This window comes from Oncorhynchus tshawytscha, linkage group LG19, assembly GCF_018296145.1.
Source record: "Oncorhynchus tshawytscha isolate Ot180627B linkage group LG19, Otsh_v2.0, whole genome shotgun sequence".
Classification (NCBI taxonomy): Eukaryota; Metazoa; Chordata; class Actinopteri; order Salmoniformes; family Salmonidae; genus Oncorhynchus; species Oncorhynchus tshawytscha.
Genome location: NC_056447.1, coordinates 23,229,201 through 23,254,703, shown reverse-complemented (window position 1 = coordinate 23,254,703; position 25,503 = coordinate 23,229,201). Strand labels below are relative to the sequence as shown.

General features: G+C 41.8%; 2 protein-coding genes across 3 annotated transcripts in view; one reads left to right on the top strand and one right to left on the bottom strand.

Annotated features, from left to right (window-relative positions):
• Positions 1-12,416: 12,416 nt before the first annotated feature.
• LOC112218498 (malonyl-CoA decarboxylase, mitochondrial) lies at positions 12,417-24,405 on the bottom strand. The gene is made up of 5 exons (XM_024379339.2): positions 23,762-24,405; positions 16,736-16,848; positions 16,484-16,640; positions 16,159-16,311; positions 12,417-13,354 (listed from the first exon to the last, which is right to left on the bottom strand). The coding sequence occupies exons 1-5, from the start codon at positions 24,311-24,313 to the stop codon at positions 12,812-12,814; spliced, it is 1,518 nt and encodes a 505-aa protein (XP_024235107.1). The 5' UTR covers positions 24,314-24,405; the 3' UTR covers positions 12,417-12,811.
• Positions 23,739-25,503, top strand: part of zgc:173742 (DNA topoisomerase I, mitochondrial) — a 31,766-nt gene continuing 30,001 nt past the window's right edge. Inside the window, exon 1 of one of the 2 annotated variants that reach the window (XM_024379338.2) lies at positions 23,739-23,817. The gene's annotated coding sequence lies outside the window, so the exon portion shown is untranslated. Of the gene's footprint in view, positions 23,818-25,109; positions 25,255-25,503 lie in introns of those variants that run through there. The other variant, XM_024379336.2, reaches the window with a different exon arrangement.

Genomic DNA, 25,503 nt, shown 5'->3' with positions numbered 1-25,503 from the left:
TCAGCAACAAGCCTGTCCTGTCAGTCTGGACTCCATCACATCTCACTCACACAGAGCCTTGATTACATTATCAATGGGGGTTCTGGTTAGCAGGGTGGAACCAACTTGATCGCTTCTTTCACCTTCACCTTTCTATTTCACAGATGTCATAAAATGTGAAACAGAAAGGTGAACACAGCGATCAGGCTGGTTCCACCAGGCTAGGTGATGCCCTGGACATTATATGCATCTAAGAAGTAGAAAATAAGCAACAAATAATGTCAGTTTACATAAATTATGTTTCACAATTGTGTTATCAAAGTAATGAAGTGGGTTACCTTCTGTATTTGCAGAAATGATGAGCCTGTAAAAGTTACTGCCACTGACAGGTGACGGTTGCTGGCAGGATACTTGCCAACATGTGGCTGACTGTTCCATTCATAGTGAGAGTATGTCTGCATGATGCTGATGATGTCCCCCTTGCTGCTCTCGGCTGCGAACTGGACATCGCTCTAACAACTGCAGCAGGCAATCTTATGAGTTGGTGTTGACTGGGGGAGCCTGTGACAGGGAGATATAATAGACAACCAAGTGGTAAATTACATTTTGTTATAAAGAAAGGACAAAGCATTTTGTTAATGCACAATTTAACATAACACATATTACATGTCGTTGTGTCATCAGGGCAGTAACTCAGGTCACTAGCAGAGGCCTGATGTGTCCTTTTCGTGGGAGTCGAGGGAGACTGGCAACAACGGTGTCACAAGCGTACTTGTGTCGCATGGCACACTTTTATTCTGAGGTCTTGCCTGACAAGTTGTGAAAATAGCAAGTGAACAGTGAATTCAATTATTTTGGGAGGTCGCTCAACCATTGCAATCACATTGCTGGACATGTTATGATATCCATCTTTGCTCCTGGTAGGTCCCGGCATCCATTCATGACCAGGGGATCAGTTTGGCACCCAACTGTGCACTTTGTCTAACAGAAAAACAGGGACAACGATTGTCATCCCTGGATTATAAACGCTCGAGAAATAAACTCTATGCTTTACAGAAGTAGACTGACTTGCTCCAGATTAGATTCAGGGCGGTGACACCGTTACACTATGTAACCAGCTGTGACATGTTTTGCTATAGCACTGGGTTGGTTTGGGTTTGATGCTGCTAGTTGGTTTGGGTTTGTTGCTGCTAGTTGGTTTGGGTTTGATGCTGCTAGTTGGTTTGGGTTTGATGCTGCTAGTTGGTTTGGGTTTGATGCTGCTAGTTGGTTTGGGTTTGATGCTGCTAGTTGGTTTGGGTTTGATGCTGCTAGTTGGTTTGGGTTTGATGCTGCTAGTTGGTTTGGGTTTGATGCTGCTAGTTGGTTTGGGTTTGTTGCTGCTAGTTGGTTTGGGTTTGTTGCTGCTAGTTGGTTTGGGTTTGTTGCTGCTAGTTGGTTTGGGTTTGTTTGCTAGTTGGTTTGGGTTTGTTGCTGCTAGTTGGTTTGGGTTTGTTGCTGCTAGTTGGTTTGGGTTTGTTGCTGCTAGTTGGTTTGGGTTTGATGCTGCTAGTTGGTTTGGGTTTGTTGCTGCTAGTTGGTTTGGGTTTGTTGCTGCTAGTTGGTTTGGGTTTGTTGCTGCTAGTTGGTTTGGGTTTGTTGCTGCTAGTTGGTTTGGGTTTGTTGCTGCTAGTTGGTTTGGGTTTGTTGCTGCTAGTTGGTTTGGGTTTGTTGCTGCTAGTTGGTTTGGGTTTGTTGCTGCTAGTTGGTTTGGGTTTGTTGCTGCTAGTTGGTTTGGGTTTGTTGCTGCTAGTTGGTTTGGGTTTGTTGCTGCTAGTTGGTTTGGGTTTGTTGCTGCTAGTTGGTTTGGGTTTGTTGCTGCTAGTTGGTTTGGGTTTGTTGCTGCTAGTTGGTTTGGGTTTGATGCTGCTAGTTGGTTTGGGTTTGTTGCTGCTAGTTGGTTTGGGTTTGTTTTAGTTGGTTTGGGTTTGTTGCTGCTAGTTGGTTTGGGTTTGTTGCTGCTAGTTGGTTTGGGTTTTTGCTGCTAGTTGGTTTGGGTTTGTTGCTGCTAGTTGGTTTGGGTTTGTTGCTGCTAGTTGGTTTGGGTTTGTTGCTGCTAGTTGGTTTGGGTTTGTTGCTGCTAGTTGGTTTGGGTTTGATGCTGCTAGTTGGTTTGGGTTTGTTGCTGCTAGTTGGTTTGGGTTTGTTGCTGCTAGTTGGTTTGGGTTTGTTGCTGCTAGTTGGTTTGTTGCTGCTAGTTGGTTTGGGTTTGATGCTGCTAGTTGGTTTGGGTTTGTTGCTGCTAGTTGGTTTGGGTTTGTTGCTGCTAGTTGGTTTGGGTTTGTTGCTGCTAGTTGGTTTGGGTTTGATTTAGTTGGTTTGGGTTTGATGCTGCTAGTTGGTTTGGGTTTGTTGCTGCTAGTTGGTTTGGGTTTGATGCTGCTAGTTGGTTTGGGTTTGTTGCTGCTAGTTGGTTTGGGTTTGTTGCTGCTAGTTGGTTTGGGTTTGTTGCTGCTAGTTGGTTTGGGTTTGTTGCTGCTAGTTGGTTTGGGTTTGTTGCTGCTAGTTGGTTTGGGTTTGTTGCTGAATGGTCAACTCCTATAGGGCTTTTCAGTCTCAAACAGCCGTGTACTTTCGAACATGGTGCGGGCGATGAAACAACAGAGCCCCATTCAATGAAGAGAAGTGGGCGGAGGGGCGATTTGTACGTGGAGCTTGGCAAAAGGGGTCATGAATTGTTGACATAACTGCAATCCAAACACAACCTTCATCTACTCGTTGTGGCTTCATGACCAATATTTTACTATTTACGCTTTGTAGTCAATTTTGACACTAGAATAAATGTTTCTGACTGGTATCGATGCCACATTGGCCGTTTTCAAAGATATTAGGTGGTTTTTAGGGGCAGTCGTTCTTTAATTAACTTATTGACTGTTCATTGACTATTCAGCCATTTGTTCATTAATTTATCTGTAATTGTTTTGCAGATTGGCTCTAGCTGTGAGTTATCTTCTATAACTTGAATGCGACAGGATAACAGAGTGGTAAATGTGTGTGTGCCTTAAATTCCCTTTGAACCATGGCTTAGACTTCAATAGCAGTCACTCTATCAAGCTCAACATAATTAAGGGGGAGGAGCAACACAGCTCTATAGCTCTCAGGAGGATATGTTGCTTCAACACAGAGCAGTGACTTCAGAACTTGTGTGAAAGTCATTTTTTTTTAAATAAATCAAAGACACGTGACAGCTCGTTCTCAGCTCTATCTATTGAATCCCATCAGTTCCATATGACAGAATGTATAGGTGCCATCACATCCTCTCAGCTTCCGCACGACGTGCTGCTGCTGCTTGCCTGTGTTTCCTGGAGATAGCACACCTCATACGAAACTCATTCAACCTGACAGTAGTGAGGAGCTGAGGTAGTGAAGGAGACGTATGTCTCTCAGAACGTGGATAGTGGTGCTTCGGAGGCCTGTCTGACGTACGTACCGGGGGAACTCTAGCTAATTAGCAGCGAGCAGAGCTTAATCCACATCTAAATCATTAGGCAGAGAAACAAACAGGGCCCCTCTGCTTTCCTCTGAATGGCTGTAATTAAGACAGATCTCTGACACCCAGCTAAGTGTTGCAATGGTCTAAACTCCACCAATCTGTCCAAACAAACCTCCCTCTACACCCTGCCCATACCCCTCTCTTCCCCATCTACACCCTAAAAACAAATCATTTTAGGGGTTCTTCAAATAGAAACTGTGGGGCATAAAACATTATGAGACAAACCAATATCAATTGTACATACCTTTGTGTGCCTCCTTGACGGTAGGCAATACCTGCAGATACAGACACACACACACAAAAGTGAGCTGTTCAGTCATCTGCACAAAATGTAGCTATAGCCTTTAGAATATTCTTACCTCGTTATTTGATTGATATCCATTGAATTGTGTCCATTTTCTGTTTCAGAGAGAACCTTACCTGACATTGAGGAGATCTTAAAAATGTTAAGTGCCTGCACCTGCTGTCGTCATAAATTAAAACATTTTCAGTTGGGCATTTAAGTTCCTGCAAGAACCCCCAAGAACTAAAGAGATTCCTCAATGAACGCTACACTACCGTTCAAAAGTTTGGGGTCACTTAGAAATGTCCTTGTTTTTGAAAGAAATACAGTGTAGACATTGTTAATGTTGTAAATTACTATTGTAGCTGGAAATGGCAGATTTTTAATTGAATATCTGCATAGGTGTACAGAGGCCCATTATCAGCAACCATCACTCCTGTGTTCCAATGGCACATTGCGTTAGCTAATCCAAGTTTATCATTTTTAAAGGCTAATTGATCATTAGAAAACTCTTTTGCAATTATGTTAGCACAGCTGAAAACTGTTGTCCTGATTAAAGAAGCAATAAAACTGGCCTTCTTTAGACTAGTTGGGTATCTGGAGCATCAGCATTTTTGGGTTCGAGTACAGGCTCAAAATGTCCAGAAACAAATAACTTTCTTCTGAAACTCGGCAGTCTATTCTTGTTCAGAGAAATGAAGGCTATTCCATGTGAGAAATTGCCAAGAAACTGAAGATCTCGTGCAACGCTGTGTACTACTCCCTTCACAGAACAGCACAAACTGTCTCTAACCAGAATAGAAAGAGGAGTGGGAGGCCCTGGTGCACAATTGAGCAAGAGGACAAGTACTGTACATTAGAGTGTCTAGTTTGAGAAACAGACACCTCACAAGTCCTCAACTGGCAGCTTCATTAAATTGTACCCGCAAAACACCAGTCTCAACGTCAACAGTGAAGAGGGTGACTCCGGGATGCTGGCCTTCTAGACAGAGTTGCAAAGAAAAAGCCATATCTCAAACTGGTCAATAAAAATAAAATATTAAGATGGGCAAAAGAACACAGACACTGGACAGAGGAACTCAAAAAAATCTGCTTTTCTTTCAAAACAAGGACATTTCTAAGTGGCCTCAAACTTTTGAATGGTAGTGTGCCTCCTATGGGGTTCTTGGAAGAACCTTTCGGGGCATTTTTCAGTGCCAAGTTTCTTCAATGAACTTTGAGGCTCTTAGAAGGACCCTTGTTGAACTCCTATTTTTTTGTGTACGCCCCTATCTCTTCTACTCAACAAATCCTGGCCAGGACTGACACACTGAGTAATGAATCCCCTCAGCACCGCTGTAATGCCATCCTGAATGTGTAATTTAATGATAGCTCGTGCTCTGTCACTTTTCCCCCCTGCAATCATAATCCCATCTTTTCTTTAATTTATTCCCTTTTCCTTGATTTGAGTCATCCATGGGACTATGCACATCAAATTGCCTGGAGGATGGCTCATAATAATGGCTGGAATGGAGTGAATGGTATCAAACACATGGAAACCATGTGTTTGATGTGCTTAATACCATTCCATTTGTTCTGTTCCAGCCATTATTATGAGCACGTCATCCCCAATTAAGGTGCCACTGGCCGCCTGTGCCGCCTGGATATTAGAGTGAGCTCTGAGCAGGCAGGTACCTGTAAGTCTGTCCCTTTATCATCATGCCATATTTGTAGCTGACAATCAAGCGCAGTGACAGAGACTGTCTGGAGGCACTTCTTGCTGACGTTGTTCAGGTCTTATCGTGATTGTAGTGGATATTTCAGATCAATCTGTCCTGAGATCCATAATTACTGCATATAAACATCAACCGCGCCCTGCGGTCAGACATGTTCCTACACCAATCACTGCTGTGGAAGGAACACAATTGAAAAATCACTGATGAAGACAATCGCACTAGTTACACAGGCACATTCACATGCTGCCAGAAAGAAAGACACACACACACACACACACACACACACAGCGAATGAATGACCTGGTTTTGAGATTAGTTTCTCCACAGGCAATAGAATTCAGCCCCCAGCGGGACCTGTCAGAAGAATGAATGACTCTGCTACAGAAAACTGTTTTGCTATGGAGGAAAGCCCTTCATAGCCGATATGACCATAATAAGACCAGATTCATTCAATGCCTAAGGTCAGGGATCAAGGCTGGAAATATGATTGCTTATTATTCAACATTCCTGAAATATCTCAGAGATAGAATATTGAACTTTGACCTTGTCAGTGTTTACATGCAACTCTTGTGGAAGAATGGTTTGGGGCACTGAGCAAAGGATGGGTAGAGAATAGTTTGTTAGGCATTGACCGTCTCACCTCATACATACGGGCACATTAATTAGGCAGCGTGCATCTGATATTTTATAGTTTGAATGTGATGTGGAAAATAATGAAGTGCATTGGGCTGAAAGTTTATATGTGATTCAATGTAGTCTAGAGAATCACATCGATTGAATCTTAAAGTTACCAAACCATTTTCAAACCCATTCTTTTTAGAATCTGGAAGATGGCAGCTCTTTCCAACTGGCCCTAATAGCTGGCACACACTCACCTTAATCAGCCTCTGGAATTAATAAATGAACAACGCATTTGCCTCCATATCTCTTATGCAGAAGAGCATGAGTGTTGACACCTGACCCCACACTTGGCAAGCAGCTGCAGGTGATGGGAACAATCCAGGCTCTTTTAGATCAAAATGACCCTGGGTGGTCGGAACCTCACTCCTTCCCTCTCCCACTACTCCTAGTTAGACCACAGAGAGCACAGTCAAAAGCTAGTTCTTACCCTTTCACCTTTGAACTAGTGATGATTTCTGAGTTCACGTTGGAGTTCAGTTAGACAAATAACCTAAATTAACCCTGGATCATAGTGAGGACTTTGTGGGCAGAAGTAGGCGGCTGTGTCACTTCCTTCAGACCAAGGTTAGTTCAAGCTGTACTCGTGTGTTACCATTTCATGTGTTACCTACACAATGGAACATAGTGCAGAACCCAGTGCAAACATTCCAGTAGCTTTTGCTTGTTATGTCCGTGATATGTCCGTGATACCCAACTAGTCTAAAGAAGACCAACTCCTTTTTCTATTTCCCAGAAACAGGGTTGACAGAACTTCAAGTCAAAAACGTAATCAAGTCCAAAATCGGACAATATTATGCTAATTGTCGGGATTACTATTTTCAAAGTTGACCCCCAAAAAAAACAATCACCTCCATTTATGATGTGATTCTCTTTTACTATTTGCCTTTTGAATACAAAGAGAAAAACAAACAATTCGTTTTTTTCCCCCTCATTGAGTTCTTTGACTTAATTACTTCTGTAGCCTAACCCTCAGGAGACACTGTGGATTTAGGCTTGTGATTAGAGACAGAACAGTGGCCCACAGAACCTAACCAAATGAAAACACCAGCTACAATGTGCAGTTAGGGGAGAATAAACTGCTATGGCTTAGCATTTTAATTAAACAATCACCCTTTCAGATATACCACAATTCATTTATATTCCATTTCCTTTTTACAAATCACTATTCCCATTTCAATATCTTGTGTTTACTTTCAATTGGGGAAAGAGAGAAAGGTGGCGACATCTTCAGTATGTAAACATAACATATTGTAATCAGGATGGTTGTGTTAATTGACTGCTTGGCTCTTTTGGGCTTTTCTAAATGCACCTTGCTACAGCAAAACAACATAGAGCACTTAGTACAGTAATATGGTGTAAACGCCTACATTTATAAAGAGAAAATATCATTTCATTCTCTGGTCATATAATTCATAGAAAACAATGATCACAGATGTAGAATGATGATAAAAGGACATTTCCAAGTTAAAATGTTTACACTATGCTATTTATTTAGATGAAATAAGGGGGAAAGAAAAATTGGAAACAAAGTAGCTACTGAGGTCCCTGGTGTGTGTGAAAATCAACTAATAATAATAGTATTGCTTTGCAATAGTATAGCTGTAACGTTTGTCGTCAGAAGGAGACCAAGGTGCAGCGTGGGTAAGTGTTCATGATTCTTTATTAATCAAAAAACACTCGAACAAAATCACAAAGAGAAAAATCGAACAGTTCTGTAAGGCAAATGAACTATACAGAAAACAACTACCCACAAAACACAGGTGGGGAAAAGGCTGCCTAAGTATGATTCCCAAACAGAGACAACGATAGACAGCTGCCTCTGATTGCCTCTGAACCACACTCAGACAAAAACAAAGAAATAGAAAACATAGAAATAAAGAAACTAGAATGCCCACCCTAGTCACACCCTGGCCTAACCAAAATAGAGAATAAAAGCCTCTCTATGGCCAGGGCGTGACAATAGCATTGTATGAGTACAAGTCTAACATGTTTGGAAACTATCCTTAACACACAATATACTGTACTGTACATATGTAATAATCATGAAAACATTATTTTCTTCTGAATATATAAACTACCAATACACAGTACTAGGTATGACTTTAATACTTTACTGCAACTGTAATAACATACTGTTTTTCATTTTCTTTCAATTACTCTCTCCCTTTTCATTGCTCTCTCTTTCACTCAAATAATCTCAGGCCTATTATGAGACAGCCAATGCATTTCTTTTCCCCTTCAAGCTTTTTCTTTCCTCATGTCTCATCTGAGAAGACGTTTCAGTTAAATCCACTGTTTCAATGACTTATTGTGTGAACTCACCAAGGTGTTAAATTCTATTTCTGGTAACTTTTGCAATCCATATTCATCAGGTCCTCAATATACTTTAATGTTTAAAGATTTTATGACTTACCAGTGCTATGAATTAGACGGGCCACCCGCTTGACATTAGACTGGACCAGGCTGTATTAATATGTTCAGCTCATTCTCCTTTTCACTATATTTCATGTTAGACACTCAATATTCATATCAAGAGCAGGAACATGAGGGTTGATGTATGCGCTGTCCAAATGTTCTGTGATATGGGAAAAGAACCTTGTAGCTTGTGTACCTTGCCAAACTGTAATGGCATATTCCAGCCATTAAAAATGGTGTAAAGTGGCTACTAATCAATTCTGTCTGTAATTGCTTATTAACAAATGGGCCCTTAAATGTTAATGTGCATTTGGCAGGAGGCGTGTTGATTAGAATGCTGTGACATTTCTCCAGGTCGTCAGTGTGGCCAGCACACATTTGCATCTTTTTGCCAACACATTCACCTTGTATGACTCAGTTTGCATTTTCTTTGGAAAAATGACACAGTATCAAAAGGAAAGCTGATGAAAACACAAGCTGTATGTTTCCATTCCATACAGGTTTACCATAGCGGTCATAGTCAGTAATCATCCTTTGAGTGCTGTTTAAGAAAGCTGTGTGTGTGTGTGTGTGTGTGTGTGTGTGTGTGTGTGTGTGTGTGTGTTAAAGCAGCAGAAAATAGTGTGTGCCAAATGAGATGGATTCTGAATAGAGAGTGAGATGTCTACAGGACTTCAATACGAATGTAATGCTGTGACTGACAGGTCTTGTAATTCGTTGAGAGGTACCTAGAATAAATCAGCTTTTCTACGGGATTCAAAAATGCTTCTAAGATGATCCCCTCTCGTGCAGTGCTCTATTCAAATTGAATTTATCAGCCTATAATGATGGCAATAACATGCCCATGCTCTCATTCACACACACACACACACACACACACACACACACACACACACACACACACACACACACACACACACACACACACACACACACACACACACACACACACAATGTGTGAATGAGAGCATGGGCATGTTATATATATATACCCTTCACACTAAATTTACATTAACGCAACTGACAGGTTTATTCACACATCAAATCAATTCAAGCACATGTACATGCTCTGTAGCTCTTTTCCCTTGTCTGACAATGAAGGACATAAAGTGGAAATGCAATGTTGTGATATCTCTGTTGTCTCAGTGCTCCAGTTCTTTGACAACTTTTCCAGTTCTTGAGTTCAATGTCATTCAAGAATAAACACCACAGAAATCCATCCATCTATGTTGTTGAATTGATAGAGCAGTGAATATTTTCTTTGCTTAGTGGAAAGGTAGGGATATGTCATTGTTGTTTCCATTCACAATCTCATCCATGGTTGTGGATGGGTGTGACAGCCTTGGACTTTGCACTGGAGCATCAGCAGGTGTTCACCCTCCCTGTCTGTCTCACGAGAGGAATGCTTTCTCAGGGGCATCCTATAAACAGTGTCCTTTTATGCTCTCTGATTTCCTTCCCGGCTTTACAGTGAATGCTATAAATCTATCCATTTATTTTAACTTTATTTCTCACTTCATTAGTTTCTGGGACACTGTGTGGCTGGCTCGGAAAAAAAGTTTGGCTCCTTTGAGAGATAAAATGTAATTTCACAGTCAACTTGCTGTGATATAGTCTTTCAAAACAATAGAGTGGGGGCAGATATGAGTCCCACTTGGTTCAGTACTTTGGTGTAGCAGTACATCAGATATGTGTCTCTAGGGGGGAGTGAGTGGTGGCAGGTAGCAAACATTTCCAAACACCCTCTGCAATTACTATGGTGTCAGCCATGGCAACTGAACACATTTTGGTATGAAATATGACTTAGCCTTTTGCAGAAAATAACCAATTCTACATATACTGTAAATTATGCGAGTACAGCTCATTAAAGAATAGCCTGATTGATCATCAGTAATTCAATCAAATCAATCAAATGTATTTATAAAGCCCTTCTTACATCAGCTGATGTCACAAAGTGCTGTACAAAAACCCAGCCTAAAACCCCAAACAGCAAGCAATGCAGATGTAGACGCATTATTAATTAACTGATTAGTAGAGATTGTAGGGTGACAATCAGTGTTCGAGACAATATGGTACTGTATTGCTGTACATAATTCTATACAATTGTGGGTGTCTGTTCCCTTTTTTACCTGCCCGGCTCTGCAGGATCACACACACACACACACACACACGCGCCTCTTTGCAGCTAAACAGATCAGCCAAATGATCAAAACATGGTTTATTCCAGTAGCTCTGCAGCCTATTTGCTGTGCTATAGCATCACACACATTGTCAAGTAGAAACATGGCACGGCCTGATATAGTGGCTTGCGAAAGTATTCATCCCCCCCTTGGCATTTTTCCTATTATGTTGCCTTACAACCTGGAATTAAAAATGTTTTTTTTGGGGGGGTTTGTATCATTTGATTTACACAACATGCCTACAACTTTGAAGATGCAAAATATTTTTTAATTGTGAAACAAACAAGAAATAATACAAAAAAACTGAAAACTTGAGCGTGCATAACTATTCACCCCCCCAAAGTCAATACTTTGTAGAAACACCTTTTGCAGCAATTACAGCTGCAAGTCTCTTGGGGTACGTCTCTATAAACTTGGCACATTTAGCCACTGGGAGTTTTGCCCATTCTTCAAGGCAAAACTGCTCCAGCTCCTTGAAGTTGGATGGGTTCCGCTGGTGTACAGCAATCTTTAAGTCATACCACAGATTCTCAATTGGATTGAGGTCTGGGCTTTAACTAGGCCATTCCAAGACATTTAAATGTTAACCCTTTAACCACTCGAGTATTGCTTTAGCAGTATGCTTAGGGTCATTGTCCTGCTGGAAGGTGAACCTCCGTCCCAGTCTCAAATCTCTGGAAGACTGACACAGGTTTCCCTCAAGAATTTCCCTGTATTTAGCTTCATCCATCATTCCTTCAATACTGACCAGTTTCCCAGTCCCTGTTGATGGAAAAACATCCCTACTGCATGATGCTACCACCTCCATGCTTCACTGTTGGGATGGTGTTCTCGAGGTGATGAGAGGTGTTGTGATTGCGCCAGAAATAGCGTTTTCCTTGATGGCCAAAAAGCTACATTTTAGTCTCATCTGGCCAGAGTACCTTCTTCCATATGTTTGGGGAGTATCCCACATGCCTTTTGGCAAACACCAAATGTGTTTGCTTATTTTTTTCTTTAAGCAATCGCTTTTTTTCTGGCCACTCTTCCGTAAAGCTCAGCTCTATGGAGTGTACGGCTTAAAGTGGTCCTATGGACAGATACTCCAATCTCCGCTGTGGAGCTTTGCAGCTCCTTCAGTAGTTGTCTTTGATCTCTTTGTTGCCTCTCTGATTAATGCCCTCCTTGCCTGGTCCGGCAGGTTTGTTGTGATGCCATATTCTTTCAATTTTTTGCTATGTTCAAAGTTTCTGATATTTTTTAAAAACCCAACCCCGATCTGTACTGCTCCAAAACTTTGCCCCTGACCAGTTTGGAGAGCTTCTTGGTCTTCATGGTGCCGCTTGCTTAGTGGTGCCACTTGCTTAGAGGTGTTGCAGACTCTGGGGCCTTTCAGAACAGGTGTATATATACTGAGATCACAGATCATGTGATACTTAGATTCCACACAGGTGGACTTTATTTAACTAATTATGTGACTTCTGAAGGTAATTGGTTGCACCAGATCTGATTTAGGGGCTTCATAGCAAAGGGGGTGAATACATATGTGCGCACATCTTTTTCATTTTAAAAAAAATATTTTTTATTTTTTGAAAGTCGTCTTTTTTTTTTCACTTCACCAATTTGGACTATTTTGTGTATGTTCATTACATGAAATCCAAATAAAAATCCATTTAAATTACAAGTTATAATGCAACAAAATAGGAAAAATGCCAAGGGGATGAATACTTTTGCAAGGCACTGTAAATGTCTCTCGCTTCATTAGCTGTAGTCTCTCACACCATGAAACACCGGGAGTCTATCGGAGATGATAACACCACATACCCACCCCAAGAAGGAAGGGAAAGGAAAATCCATGCGCTACATGGGCTAGATTGTAAAAAGAAAATAACAAAATAAATGAATATCATTCCACAAATTGTCTCCATGTTTTGAGCGTGTTTTGTTTTGGCACATTAGATCAGAGCCGTAAAGTCAGCCAGTCCTGGGCCTAGAGGCATCTTTGATACCAAGTGTGTGTGTGCGTGTACATGGGTGTCCATGGAGCTCAGAGTTTGCTGTTCTTCTGAAATTGTGAGACCAAGCCCAGCACCTGTTCTGTAACTGTGATGACTTTGTTGTGCATGTAGGCAGCGCTGTTGGACGGGGTCTCCTGCAGGAAGTATCTGTAGTTCACCATGATGCCACAGGAGTTGGCCACTCCCCGGGGGCTGGTGTCTGCATGCCAGTTCAGTCTCCACATGGTGGCACCATTCTGCAGGTGGAAGTTGGCCACAGGGTTCAGGGTATAGCCGCGCCGCTTCTCTCCGTAGAGGTACCAGGCACAGAGGCGCATCAGGGCAGGCTCCAGGACGTGGACCAGGCGTTCAGAGCGGGTCCACTCGCCAGTGCTGATCAGCTTACGCAGGGCATCCAGGGCGTTGGTATCGGGGGCTGTGTTTGTGACATCTGCCACCTCCCTCCACTCACGTTCAGTTAGCAGCTCCATACGGCCCTCCTTCCGGTGCTGGCTGAGCATGCCCAGTAACCAGGAGGAGAAGCCCGGGATGGGAGACAGGCTGGAGAACTGGGACATGTGGGGGAACTCACTCTGCAAAAAGATAGACAGAGAGGATAGACAGCCTCAGTCTAAAACAACTTTGTCTACACCAGTTAATGAATGAAACCAATGAGGTTTTACAGAGAGAAAAGTAGATGAAAAAGTAACATTAAGGAAAGGGTTAGATGGGTTGGATAATACAGGTTCAACAATACATTTTCATCCTGTCAAATTTAAATGTTCTGGACCCGTCCAAGGGAATGCACTTTCCAAACACTTGATAATGAACCCAGTATGTAATACCCCAGTGTCTCGCGGAGGAGCTGAACCCAGTATGTAATACCCCAGTGTCTCGCGGAGGAACTGAACCCAGTATGTAATACCCCAGTGTCTCTCGGAGGAGCTGAACTCAGTGAACTACCTATCAGATACAAACGGCTTTGTTTCCCACTGCAACACAAAGCAACAGCACCAATCGACTCCATCTCCACATATCTGCCATTGGGATTGATAGAGATGGATGACCCCCTCATTCTCTTGCTCTACCCTGCCCTCCCTTTCTCTCACACTTTTAATACCTTCCAAGCTCTTGACTCTGGTCCCTAGTGCCTCTGCCATCATCATACACTGCCTGCCTGCCGCCTAGGTTTCACTCTCTCCCCCCTTTCTTTCACTTCTTCAGAAGTTCTCTTTCTTGCTCTCTCTCTTCTATTACCTGCCCTCTCTCCCCCTCTCATGTTGGATCTTTCTTGTCTAGGCTGATAAGGTACAGAGCTGTGTGGTGTGTAGATTCACAGGAGGCAGCAGAGGAGGCAACGTGTGTCAGACAACCCCTGGAGGCAGATGTTGGAGTGAGCCTTTCCTTCTACCTCTCCCTCTCCCTCCCTCTTTCTCATTCATTCCTCTGTACTTCCATCACACGAGTCAGTAGATCTGAGCATAACCATGTCAAGAGGTCACTTTCTATTCATCAGTTCAATTTACTGTAAAGCCTTGGTCAGCATGCTTAGAGCAGGCATGCAATCCACAGAGAAATAAGTAAGGCCAAATGATAGGGAGACAGAAAAGGCCCTAGAGAGTAATGCTGAAAGACAACGGGATCCTCCTCCCTACTTCCTCAACCACACTGTGACCTTCTCTTTCCCTCCCCATCATCCATCCATTGCAGTGGTCCCTCAGTGGCTGTAGAGGTGTTATATTGCCCTTAATATGGGGCATAACACTGCAATGGCACTGCACACGGTCACAATGTCATCTTTCTTTGTTTTTTTGTCCTACTGATATGAGGGGTTATCAGTATGACCTCGGGATAAAGCCAGAACTCATTGGCCACAAGAAAAGGCGTGGTAAAACAAAATTACATTTCTGATTTAATTCAATATCTGCAGAGTTCAGATGGAATCGGGACTACAGATAGAAAAGTTCAAGCCCTACAAAACAATGTACATCCCTAGAACTTCAAAGATCGATTCACCAATGTCAAGAATGCAGATTGAACAATGGAGAGGCTAGAATACTTAGACCAGGCTACTGTACAATTCAACAAGAAACACACTTCATACTCTTATCCTACAAGTCTATACTCTGCCAGACTAACAACTACACTCACAGAAAAAATCTCTTCAAAAACAGAGTCCATATTTACTATAAATAAAGATTGAAATAAATAAAGGCTTTCATGATCACTTGCTTTGCATGTCATTATAGCAGGATATGACCATTTCAACCTTTCAGACAAGCCTCCCAGCTATGTAAATCCATGAGGTTGAGTGGCTCTTGTTTTTCCATTCAATGTTCCAATCATTTAATAAGAGCTATAGCTGGAGCACCCTGACATGGAGTGGTTTCCTCTCCTCTCGACATGATTAGGTCTGACAGCTGAAATGTCAATATTCCTCTCTCTATCTTGGCTGAAATGTGGAGAAGAGCATTCAATCCCCTCTTTACCCACAAGCACACACCTAACATGCAGTTGGAAATACAGGATTGTGCGAGTATTTAGTTTATTTTAGCTTGTCTAGGTTAAAAAGAGCATGTCTAGGTTATATTACAAGAAATGTTATCTTATAATAATTACCACTCTTCGCACACTGAAATACCCTCCAGCTTATGTTGGAGTGGGGTTATATGGAGTGGGTGGGGTTATATCCTCGGATGGGGTCACAGTGTCCCCTGACCCCTCCTGTCTCAGCCTCCAGTATTTATGCTGCAGTAGTTTATGTGTCGGGGGGCTAGGGTCAGTTTGTACTCATATCTGGAGTACTTCTCTTGTCCTATCCAGTGTCCTGTGTGAATTTAAGTGTGCTCTCTCTAATTCTCTCTCTCTGAGGACCTGAGCCCTAGGACCATGCCTCAGGACTACCTGACATGATGACTCCTTGCTGTCCCCAGTTTTTCCTAGCCACTGTGCTTCTACACCTGCATTGCTTGCTGTTTGGGGTTTTAGGCTGGGTTTCTGTACAGCACTTTGAGATATCAGCTGATGTACGAAGGGCTATATAAATACATTTGATTTGATTTGATGTTGAACTACTGTTGTGATTGACTGCCATCTGTTTCTTGGCCATGGCCAGAAGTGTTGGGGTGTCGTGAGTGGTTGTGGTTCTAAGAACTTGGTGGAAGTCTGGAGAGAATGGAATCCATCAGGTGACACTGAAGCGAGTGTCAAACAGAGTGTAAAAAAACTCTGACCATGGAGATGGCTAATTAATCACGCATGATGACGCAGGGGAGCAGCTGATTGACTCAGGAGACGTTCCACAGTGTTCAGATGTGGGGCCCCATGAGAGGGGCAGTCCGACTTTGCCTGTCATTCTGCTCATAGAAACAGTGGTGTGATATCATTCTCCACCCACCTGCAGCTCCCGCACCACTCTCTTGATAAGAACGTTCCCCAGCTCCACCCCCTGCAGGCCAGCCTGGCTGGAGGAGATGGAGTAGAACACTGCTGTGTTGACCTTGTTCACATCCTCCTCCAAGTCCAGGGTAGCCAACTCTCTCACGATACTCTATGGGACAGGAGAAAGAACAATGTTGGAGTCAGACATACAGTCTATTATCAAATTGTGGTCTCCAGTACTATAAAGAGGAATTAATCTACAGAACAGCTAAACCAACGTCTCAATTTCTGCATTCTCTCTCATATTCAATAAATGAGGTATTCCATATAAAACCTCTCACCTGTATGTTATCAGAGATGTCCTCTGTGAGTGCCACATGCAGGACGACCAGTGGTTCCCCTGGCATGGCAGCGTGAGTGAAGGCATAGCAGCGACGGTACGGCCCCACCCTACGTTTTATATCGGTCCAGTTCCTCACAGGGTGGACAGCCTCGTACCTGCCAGGACATACACAGTCAGACATGGGTTTACTGTAGAGCTATAAGTGTCGGTGTGTCTGTGTGTCTGTGTGTGTACTACAGGGGCTTCTTACTGGCTGATCTTCTGCAGTATCTCGCAGGGGGACTGCCAGGTGATCCTCTCCAGATGCAGAAGACCCACAGAGAACCACTCTGACAGCAGACTCTTCAGAGTGCCATTCAGGTCCTGCAACATCAGAACCCAGAGGTAAAGCTCCTGTGTGCTCTGGCCAGCTACTCAATAATTAGTTAGTCATGAGAGAGACTAATCAGAACCAAATACAGGATGTAGCTGCTAGAGTGTGGCTGCCAGAGACCAGCTATTTCTATTTACCTATTAACAAAAACATTTGCTTACTGATTAAAGTGATCATTTAAAGCATATTAGTGCCTCAGGAGCCTGACACTCCCAGTCCCAGCACCTAATGCCACCCAAATGGTTTTAGCACACTGAAAACGAGCTGCCATAGTGCTTACAGGTGTTATTTTTTTTCTCAATCTGTAACTAGTGTCAGCTTAATAACACTGTGAACAGCTCAATCAGTTCACTTAAGTAGAATTCATGACTGAATGTCATCACACTATCTAGTGACTGACAGCAGCATTAATAACATCCCAGGCTGGTATCAAAAGCATGGCTGTCACATCATCCTGCAGTTCCATGATCACCTACAAGGCCTACTTTTTGTGGGTGTATGTCCTCCTGGGCATTTGTTTGTTTTCATTATCCACATCTCCACCCTATCCACATCGACGGGACAGTAGTGGAGAGGGTAGTACGTTTTAAGTTTGGACAAACTGAATTGGTCCACCCACACAGACAGCGTTGTGAAGAAGGCGCAGCAGCGCCTCAGCAACCTCAGGAGGGTGAAGAAATTTGGCTTGTCACCAAAAGCACTCACAAACTTCTACAGATGCACAATCGAGAGCATCCTGTCGGGCTGTATCACCGCCTGGTACGGCAACTGCTCTGCCCACAACCGTAAGGCTCTCCAGAGGGTAGTGAGGTTTGCACAACGCATCACCAGGGGCAAACTACCTGCCCTCCAGGACACCTACACAACCCGATGTCACAGGAAGGCCATAAAGATCATGAGTGGCTGCTGCCAACATACTGACTCAACTCCAGCCACTTTAATAATAGAAATTGATGAAAATTATTGTAAAAAATGTATCACTAGCCACTTTCAACAATGCCACTTAATATAATGTTTACATACCCTACATTACTCATCGTATATGTATATACTGTACTCTATATCATCTACTGCATCTTGCCATCTTTATGTAATTCATATATCACTAGCCACTTGAAACTATGTCACTTTATGTTTACATACCCTACATTACTCATCTCATATGTATATACTGTATTCGATACCATCTACTGCATCTTGCCTATGCTGTTCTGTACCATCACTCATTCATATATCTTTATGTACATATTCTTTATCCCTTTACACTTGTGTATAAGGTAGTAGTTGTGGAATTGTTAGGTTAGATTACTCATTGGTTATTACTGCATTGCTGGAACTAGAAGCACAAGCATTTCGCTACACTCGCATTAACATCTGCTAACCATGTGTATGTGACAAATAAAATTTGATTTGATTTATATCTGTTGGTAGTGATGATGGCACAGGTGGATCTGGAGCCTACGGTACTGTATATGAGGAGACATAGGCCTCACACTTCAATAAACACATTGTCATATGAGCAGGGTATAGTCCTCCTCCAAGCATCTGACTTCCTTATAGCAGAGAAAGGCTCTCTCAACAAACAAACATACCATTATACCTGCATAAACTCACACTGAGTTAAGACTAGACGTACTCTATTCTGTCCATCTACAGCAGCACCTGGCAAGTCAACAGCCAAACACTGTACCTGCCAATAATAATGTGCATTATACATTGCCCCTCCCAAAAATAAACATTGATAACTGTCGGGCCTAAATATAGTTGATGCCAATCCCTTCCAAAGTAGCTGAAAGTGCTTGTGAATTCTACACTTAACAAAAGCTAATTACAAAACTTAGAATTCTGCACGAACATGAATTATACTGAAAAAAATATAAATGATTTTACTGAGTTACAGTTCATATAAGGAAGTCAGTCAATTGAAATGAATTAAATCGGGCTCCCGAATGGTGGCCATTGCTCCCAGCATGCTCCCTCAAAACTTGAAACATCTGTGTTGTGTGACAAAACTGCACATTTTGTGACCTTTTATTGTCCCCAACAGGTTCACCTGTTTAATGATCATGCAGTTTAATCAGCTCCTTGATATGCCACACCTGTCAGGTGGATGGATTTTTTTGGCAAAGGAGAAATGCTCGCAAATAGGGATGTAAACAAATTTGTGCACAAGCTTTTTGTGCATTTGAACAATTTTATTTCAGCTCATGATACATGAGACCAACATTTTACATGTTGCATTTTTGTTCATGTTTTTACAGACACAGTATATTTTACATTAGTTATCTTGTATTTTGATTGTTTTTGCATTTTTTTTTTATCCCATCCATATTTTCTTATCTAGCTGAATTTCACATAACCCCCAGGGCCAAAAACTTATCCAAAACAGCACATTTTAAAAGCGTCTCGGTGTGTGTGTTTGTGTGTCTTTGATGACTCACGCAAAAAAAGACAAACTTAGAATCTGACAACAGGAGCAAATAAATCATTCTGAGATTGATGATGAACCCTGAAAAAGCGTTAAGATATCATGCTATGTCGACACATACAACCGCAGCTACCGCCTTGCCTCTGGGTTAAAGAAGCTCCCAATTCTTAGTCACACAAAAGAACAGCAAACTCAGGGACAAATCTGTATTTCGTTGACCTTGCGGCAGATGAAAACCTTTGAAATGGAAGAGTCGCAATAGTCAGGTTTAGTGACATGGAAGTAGAAGGGAGAGCAAGTGAAGAGGCTGAGGAATCAAAGACCTTGAAATTAAACTGGCCTGAATGGCTGTGACAATAATGTGAGCCTTTGAAAAAAAGCTTGAGAGATTCTAATCCTTGAGAGAAAATGTAATTTTCTTTCATTGGCACTGTACCAGTAAAATTAGAAATTTGTGTTACAGTATATGCCGTTGAGGACATTGATTTGGAATTTGCACCGTTGTTACACAGTTGCTAGTATTGCATGCACAAAGAGAACCATAAGGAAACTGTGATGCATATGAAACAGGAACCAAAGCCAAAGTTATTCAGTTGTGCATTCAACGATTCCAGGGTACAACAGGACAGCCTCCCAGCCCCTACTACACTATGTGCCTTTTGCTCCAGTAGGCCTAGATGACATGTGACAGGCTTAGGCTAAAATTGCCTCTGAGAAACCACAACCAATATACTTGTCAAATGTAAGGGACCACTAAACTGAAGTCACAGCAGAAGTATATTATGAATCCTAGTTATTTTCCTAATCTCTCACCTCCCAGGTTATTCTGTGCACAGGTAAAGAAGAATGAAAATAGTGATTGATTAAAAAAAAATTGATAGACCAACAGCAGGAAACAAGTCTACTATAGAAATGTGAGTTACTTCTAAACAACCTTGGTAATTGCAGTCTTGGCAATTCAGAACTTTTATAAGGCCTATTTGATTCTGCTTGACTCGCTGTTTTAATTACTATCATGTTTATGAACACCTTTCTTTCCTCCCACAGTAGATGAGAGGCTCTTATTTTACTCTTAACCTATTCCATTTTTAAACCCCAATTTCTCTCTCCCCAAAGTAAGGTAGACATTGTGTACAGTACAGCTGTTCTCGCCTACTGCATTGACAGTGCCACCTTTTTAAAGGAACTCCTGTGGGTGAAATAGTGTATCATATTTAGCATCATTCTCAAACACAGGTAAAGAGCTGATGCAGCAGAACATAAACGGATAAACAAATCCCTGTGTGAGCTAACTTATAAAGTTAACTTATAAAGAGGCCAAATAATAACTGCGGGAAGATGCTGGTAAAATGAGTCAAGCTGAGCAAGCATTTCCCAATTGATGACCAATTACATTTGAAGCAATTTTCGCATTCAGTGCAAATGTCCTTTCACCTCCATGCCCTACATCACCCAAGATGGAGAAAAGTAGGCCTTTTCCAGACAGACTGATGTGGGTACAAGTTGGTAACTTGCCTCAATAGGAGATGGGGGAGTTATGGGATCAAAACAGGAAAAGATCTGATTCGATAGATATTTAAACAGCTGGCACAAACAGTTGTGGCCAAATATATTGGTGCCCTTGCACTTTTCTTTAAAAAATCCCCTTTTCTACTGAAATTGAAAAAAACTTTGTCTCCACGCCATGTTATTGGATTTTCAACAATACAGAACCAATTTTATTTTTGAGATGTTTCCACAACTTGGAGTCCACCTGTGGTAAATTCAATTGATTGGACATGATTTGGAAAGGCACACGCCTGTCTATATAAAGGTCCCTTAGTTGACTGTGCATGTCAGAGCAAAAACCACACCATGAGCAATTTCTGCAGCATTGTTGGTCCCCAAGAACCCAGTGGTCTCCATCATTCTTAAATGGAGGAAGTTTGGAACCACCAAGACTCTTCCTAGAGCTGGCCGCCAGGCCAAACTGAGCGCCTTGGTCAGGGAGGTGACCAAGAACCCGATGGTCACTCTGACAGAGCTCCAGAGTTCAACCATCTCTGCAACACTCCACCAATCAGGCCTTTATGGTAGAGTGGGCAGAAGCCACTCCTCTGGAAGACTAGTCAGGATCGAGGCAAAGATGAACGGAGCAAAGTACAGCGAGATCCTTGATGAAATCCTGCTCCAGAGCGCTCAGGAACTCAGACTGGTGCGAAAGTTCACCTTCCAACAGGACAACAACCTTAAGCACACAGCTAAGACCACGCAGGAGTAGCTTCGGGACAAGTCTCTGAATGTCCTTGAGTGGCCCAGCTAGAGCCCGGACTTGAACCCATTCGAAAATCTCTTGGGAGACCTAAAATAGCTGTGCAGTAACGCTCCCCATCCAACCTGACATTGCTTGGGAGGATCTGCAGAAAAGAATGGGAGAAACTCCCCAAATACAGGTGTGCTAAGTTTGTATCGTCATACCCAAGAAGACTCAAGGCTGTAATCCCTGCCAAAGGTTCTTCAACAAAGTACTGAGTAAAGGGTCTGAATACTTATGTAAATGTGATATATACATATTTTTTAAATATAAATTAGCAAAAATGTCTAAAAACCTGTTTTTGCTTTGTCATTATGGGGTATTGTGTGTAGATTGATGAGGGGGGAAAACAATTTAATCAATTTTAGAATAAGGCTGTAATGTAACAAAATGTGGAAAAAGTCAAGGGGTCTGAATCCTGCCCGAAGGCACTGTAAGGGATGTAAACAAATTTGTGCACAACATTTTAGAGAAATAAGTTTGTTGTATGTATAGAACATTTCTGGGATCTTTTATTTCAGCTCATGAGACATGGGACCAATACCTTACATGATGTGTTTAGATATTTTTTTAAGCTTAAGATTCAGCTGATGATTTTAAAAGAATTATTGAGGGGATGGTCAGGGGGCCGGGACATAATTTAAAACATTTGTAGACTGCAAATTGACCGCAAGAAGCCCAAACAGATCATATCTGACTAAAACCTAGGCCTAAGCATTTCAAACCTTGCTTACATTTGTATACGATCACTTTTACATGTTCATATCCAAATCATTCTAAAGTATCTGTAACTCAATGATGTTACTTATAGATGATTTGGATATGAAGCATGAAAATGCTAATATAGGTAGCATTGACTTTCATTGGATTTGTGCAGCAAATTGTAAAAAGTTAGCATTTGAAACAGTGGCCAAGAATGGGTTGTGGTCATACATTGCCCATAGACTGCTTACAGGCTAAGGAAACTAAAATGTAATTTTGTAATTTGGTTGAACTATCCCTTTAACATGGAGGGGGGCAGCACTATCTCATGGTCAGAACCTGGTAATATCAGGATGTAGGATGGGGCATAAACCTCACAACTTCAATGACTAATTTCTCTGAACGGGGGACAAAGCATCACCAAATTCCATGAGAGTCCATTACATAGGATGACGAAACAATACGCCGAGCTACAGCTCCATACTATTTGTCAGACATAGAGAACTGATACTGTATACTGGTTGTTGGGGTGGGATAGGGCTGGGTCTGGGAGGGTCCGTGGGTAACTTTTGACCATTTATTTTCTTACTCGTTGGTAGAAAAATGTTTGGCACAAATCAGTTGATGGGTGCTATATTTATTAAATATTATATGAATCCTATAAATTCAAATGGCTTAAATTCTCAGATCAAATCATATTTCAACTAAATAACGATGCAGGAATGCTAATCTTATCTGTTTCTAACTACAGAAACAATTTCAGAACAATCTGAGATGGTAGGTGTCATGGCTTGCTGAAATGTCATGGAATGACCTTCATGACACTTTAAAAAAAAATAAAACAAACCCATATGATTTTGAAATGCTTGGCTCAGTCACAGTTTCTTCACTAGGGCAAAAGTGATCAGAGATGAGCTGCTCTAGCAGTCAGTTGAAATGGGACACCCATACCAATGTAGGTCAAAGGGGGCTTCCATGTCATACAGCGTTGTCAACACCTTTATTTAGTATAGTACATTAGGCCTGCAACTGATTTGCCTTTGACACACAAGTTTTAAATGTGCTGTACCTACAGTATACATTGGTCACATTGTATAAGGCACCTACATCTGTTTTGTTTCTTAGCATTAAATATAGAAACATGTCATCTATTAGCTTGTTTGTAAACAAATCACGTGTTTTATGTTATTTTCCATTGGAAAAACTTCAATTTTCTATAACACTTATCTGGTTATGGCAGTAGAACTGGCTCCATTTAGTGAACGTTAGTTTTTGAGCAGGTGCAGTCAGATAATTGTGTTAATATTTATTGTTTATCTATTTCCTGATAACTCAGAAGAAATAAAAAGTCGATTCCAAGTACTGAAATACATATACTGTTGTGAATAATTCCTGCCTGCACCTGTCAATTATTTCCAAAACGCGCTACGTGATTTGACATTAGCAGGCCACCATATAATATTGTAAACAGTGGCTTTACCCGAATGTGAGGACTGTCACTTCCTTTAGATGATATTATTTCAAGCAGATCGGCACGTAGGTCCACCAGGAACTTCACTCCCCCCTCAACCCTGCTTATGTGATTAAGCAACTGTTTATAGCGCGGAGTCAGACTGTATCGTAACCTGTCCTCTACTTGCAATATTGTAGCCAAGTCCCTTAACTGAGTGTCGAGCAGCTTGCCTGCTAGCTCTGAAACTCCTTTGTGGTCCACACCAAAATCGTGTGATAGCGTTGCTAGAAATTGTGACTTCTCTTCCTTTTCAAGGCTTTTGTAGAAATGCATAAATTCCACACTGTTCGATTCGGGTGGAGGCGGGGACTTCTCTCTCGTCTCGTATGTAGGTAACGGTACCACAACCCTCGTCAGTATGTCCTCCATGGATCTGACAGTACCAGGTGCCGAGGTAAACCGACAACGCACGCTTCGAAAGTCCAAGGCCTGGAGCCTTAAAGCCGTTACTAAAACACTTCGATGTCGCCAGAAACTCACACCACTGCGCAATGTAGAAATTATGGGCTGGGGTATCATCGCAATCTGTAAATTGTCTCTGTCCAGTTGTAAATAATACCAGTACCACCCGGTGCGCAACTTGATCCTTCACGGTATATTATTAAAGAGACAGTACAACTGTCACAGCGAGCCTGAAGGAAATAACGACAGTGTTTTTTTCCCCCAACCTATTTTCCCAATGTCACTCTCCCCACCTCAAAATACCTGGTTTAGTTTTTAAATCTACTTTTTATTCCACGTGGTCGACCTTTGCCTCTTGTGTGTATGGGAGAGCAATTATGTAACAAAAAGAGAACGCTTGGATTGGAAATGAGTGAATAGGTAGCCAACCAAAAACTAGGACCCCCAAATACTATAAATATTTAATTCCTCCATTAAAATAATCACTGAGCTTCAAGAGCAAATGTGTTTGCTGATATGATGATAGCTGCATTATTGAGGAAAGTGTTTACTTGCTATAACTGTGATATGTGGTTGTTTTGTGTAAAATGCTTGCTTCCGCCAATCCAGTCGTCAGATCAGTTATAACCTACTTCAAGGGAGAGGAAGCTAGGACTCGGGAATAATGCATACGATTTTTAGAATAGGGCTTGTCAGAAAACAAATAGAAGTGCATATTTAAAATAGATAAAATTATACCATATTATTAATTTAACATATTTATTGTTGTGCTATGAGTGTCCTTGTTTACTTTATTATGTACTTTCATTCCTCATTATATTCCCCATAAAAAAACACATATTAGCTGCAGTAAGGCGTATTCGCAGACAGAGGGCGTTGATCGCCAGCTAATTAATTTATTCAGCCAATCAGACTCAATAGCGTTGAACTTTAAAAATCTCGCGCTACTTTCTACAGACAGAGCGGTTTGGAGATTTCAGCCATACACTAAGACAGCTAATTCGCCATTCGTAGCAAAAGTAATCAGTCAAGGCCAAATTTAGCACACAGAAGAAGTGGTAAGCTTGTGGAACTGACAATTAGATTTTCCAGCTAACCACACACCGCTAGTTAGCTAATGTAGCTAAGCAAATATGGTTTAGTATAATACAGTAGTACGTATGCTAACCCATGTGACCGGGATATTTTGCTCACGCTAGCAACCCATAGAATCACACTATATTTTGCTGTTCAGAGCTAATTACGCGCATTTTTGAAAATGCATGTATGTAACGTTAGTTTGTCATTTTTTACTGCACTTCCATGCT

Excerpts from the sequence above, each read along its gene's own strand:
- LOC112218498 (XM_024379339.2), bottom strand. The coding sequence starts at position 24,313 with ATGATACCCCAGCCCATAATTTCTACATTGCGCAGTGGTGTGAGTTTC. Across the intron at positions 16,849-23,761 it reads GTGACAGTCCTCACATTCGG|GACCTGAATGGCACTCTGAA; the intron begins GTAAAGCCACTG and ends CTGATGTTGCAG. Across the intron at positions 16,312-16,483 it reads ACATCTCTGATAACATACAG|AGTATCGTGAGAGAGTTGGC; the intron begins GTGAGAGGTTTT and ends CCTGTCCCATAG.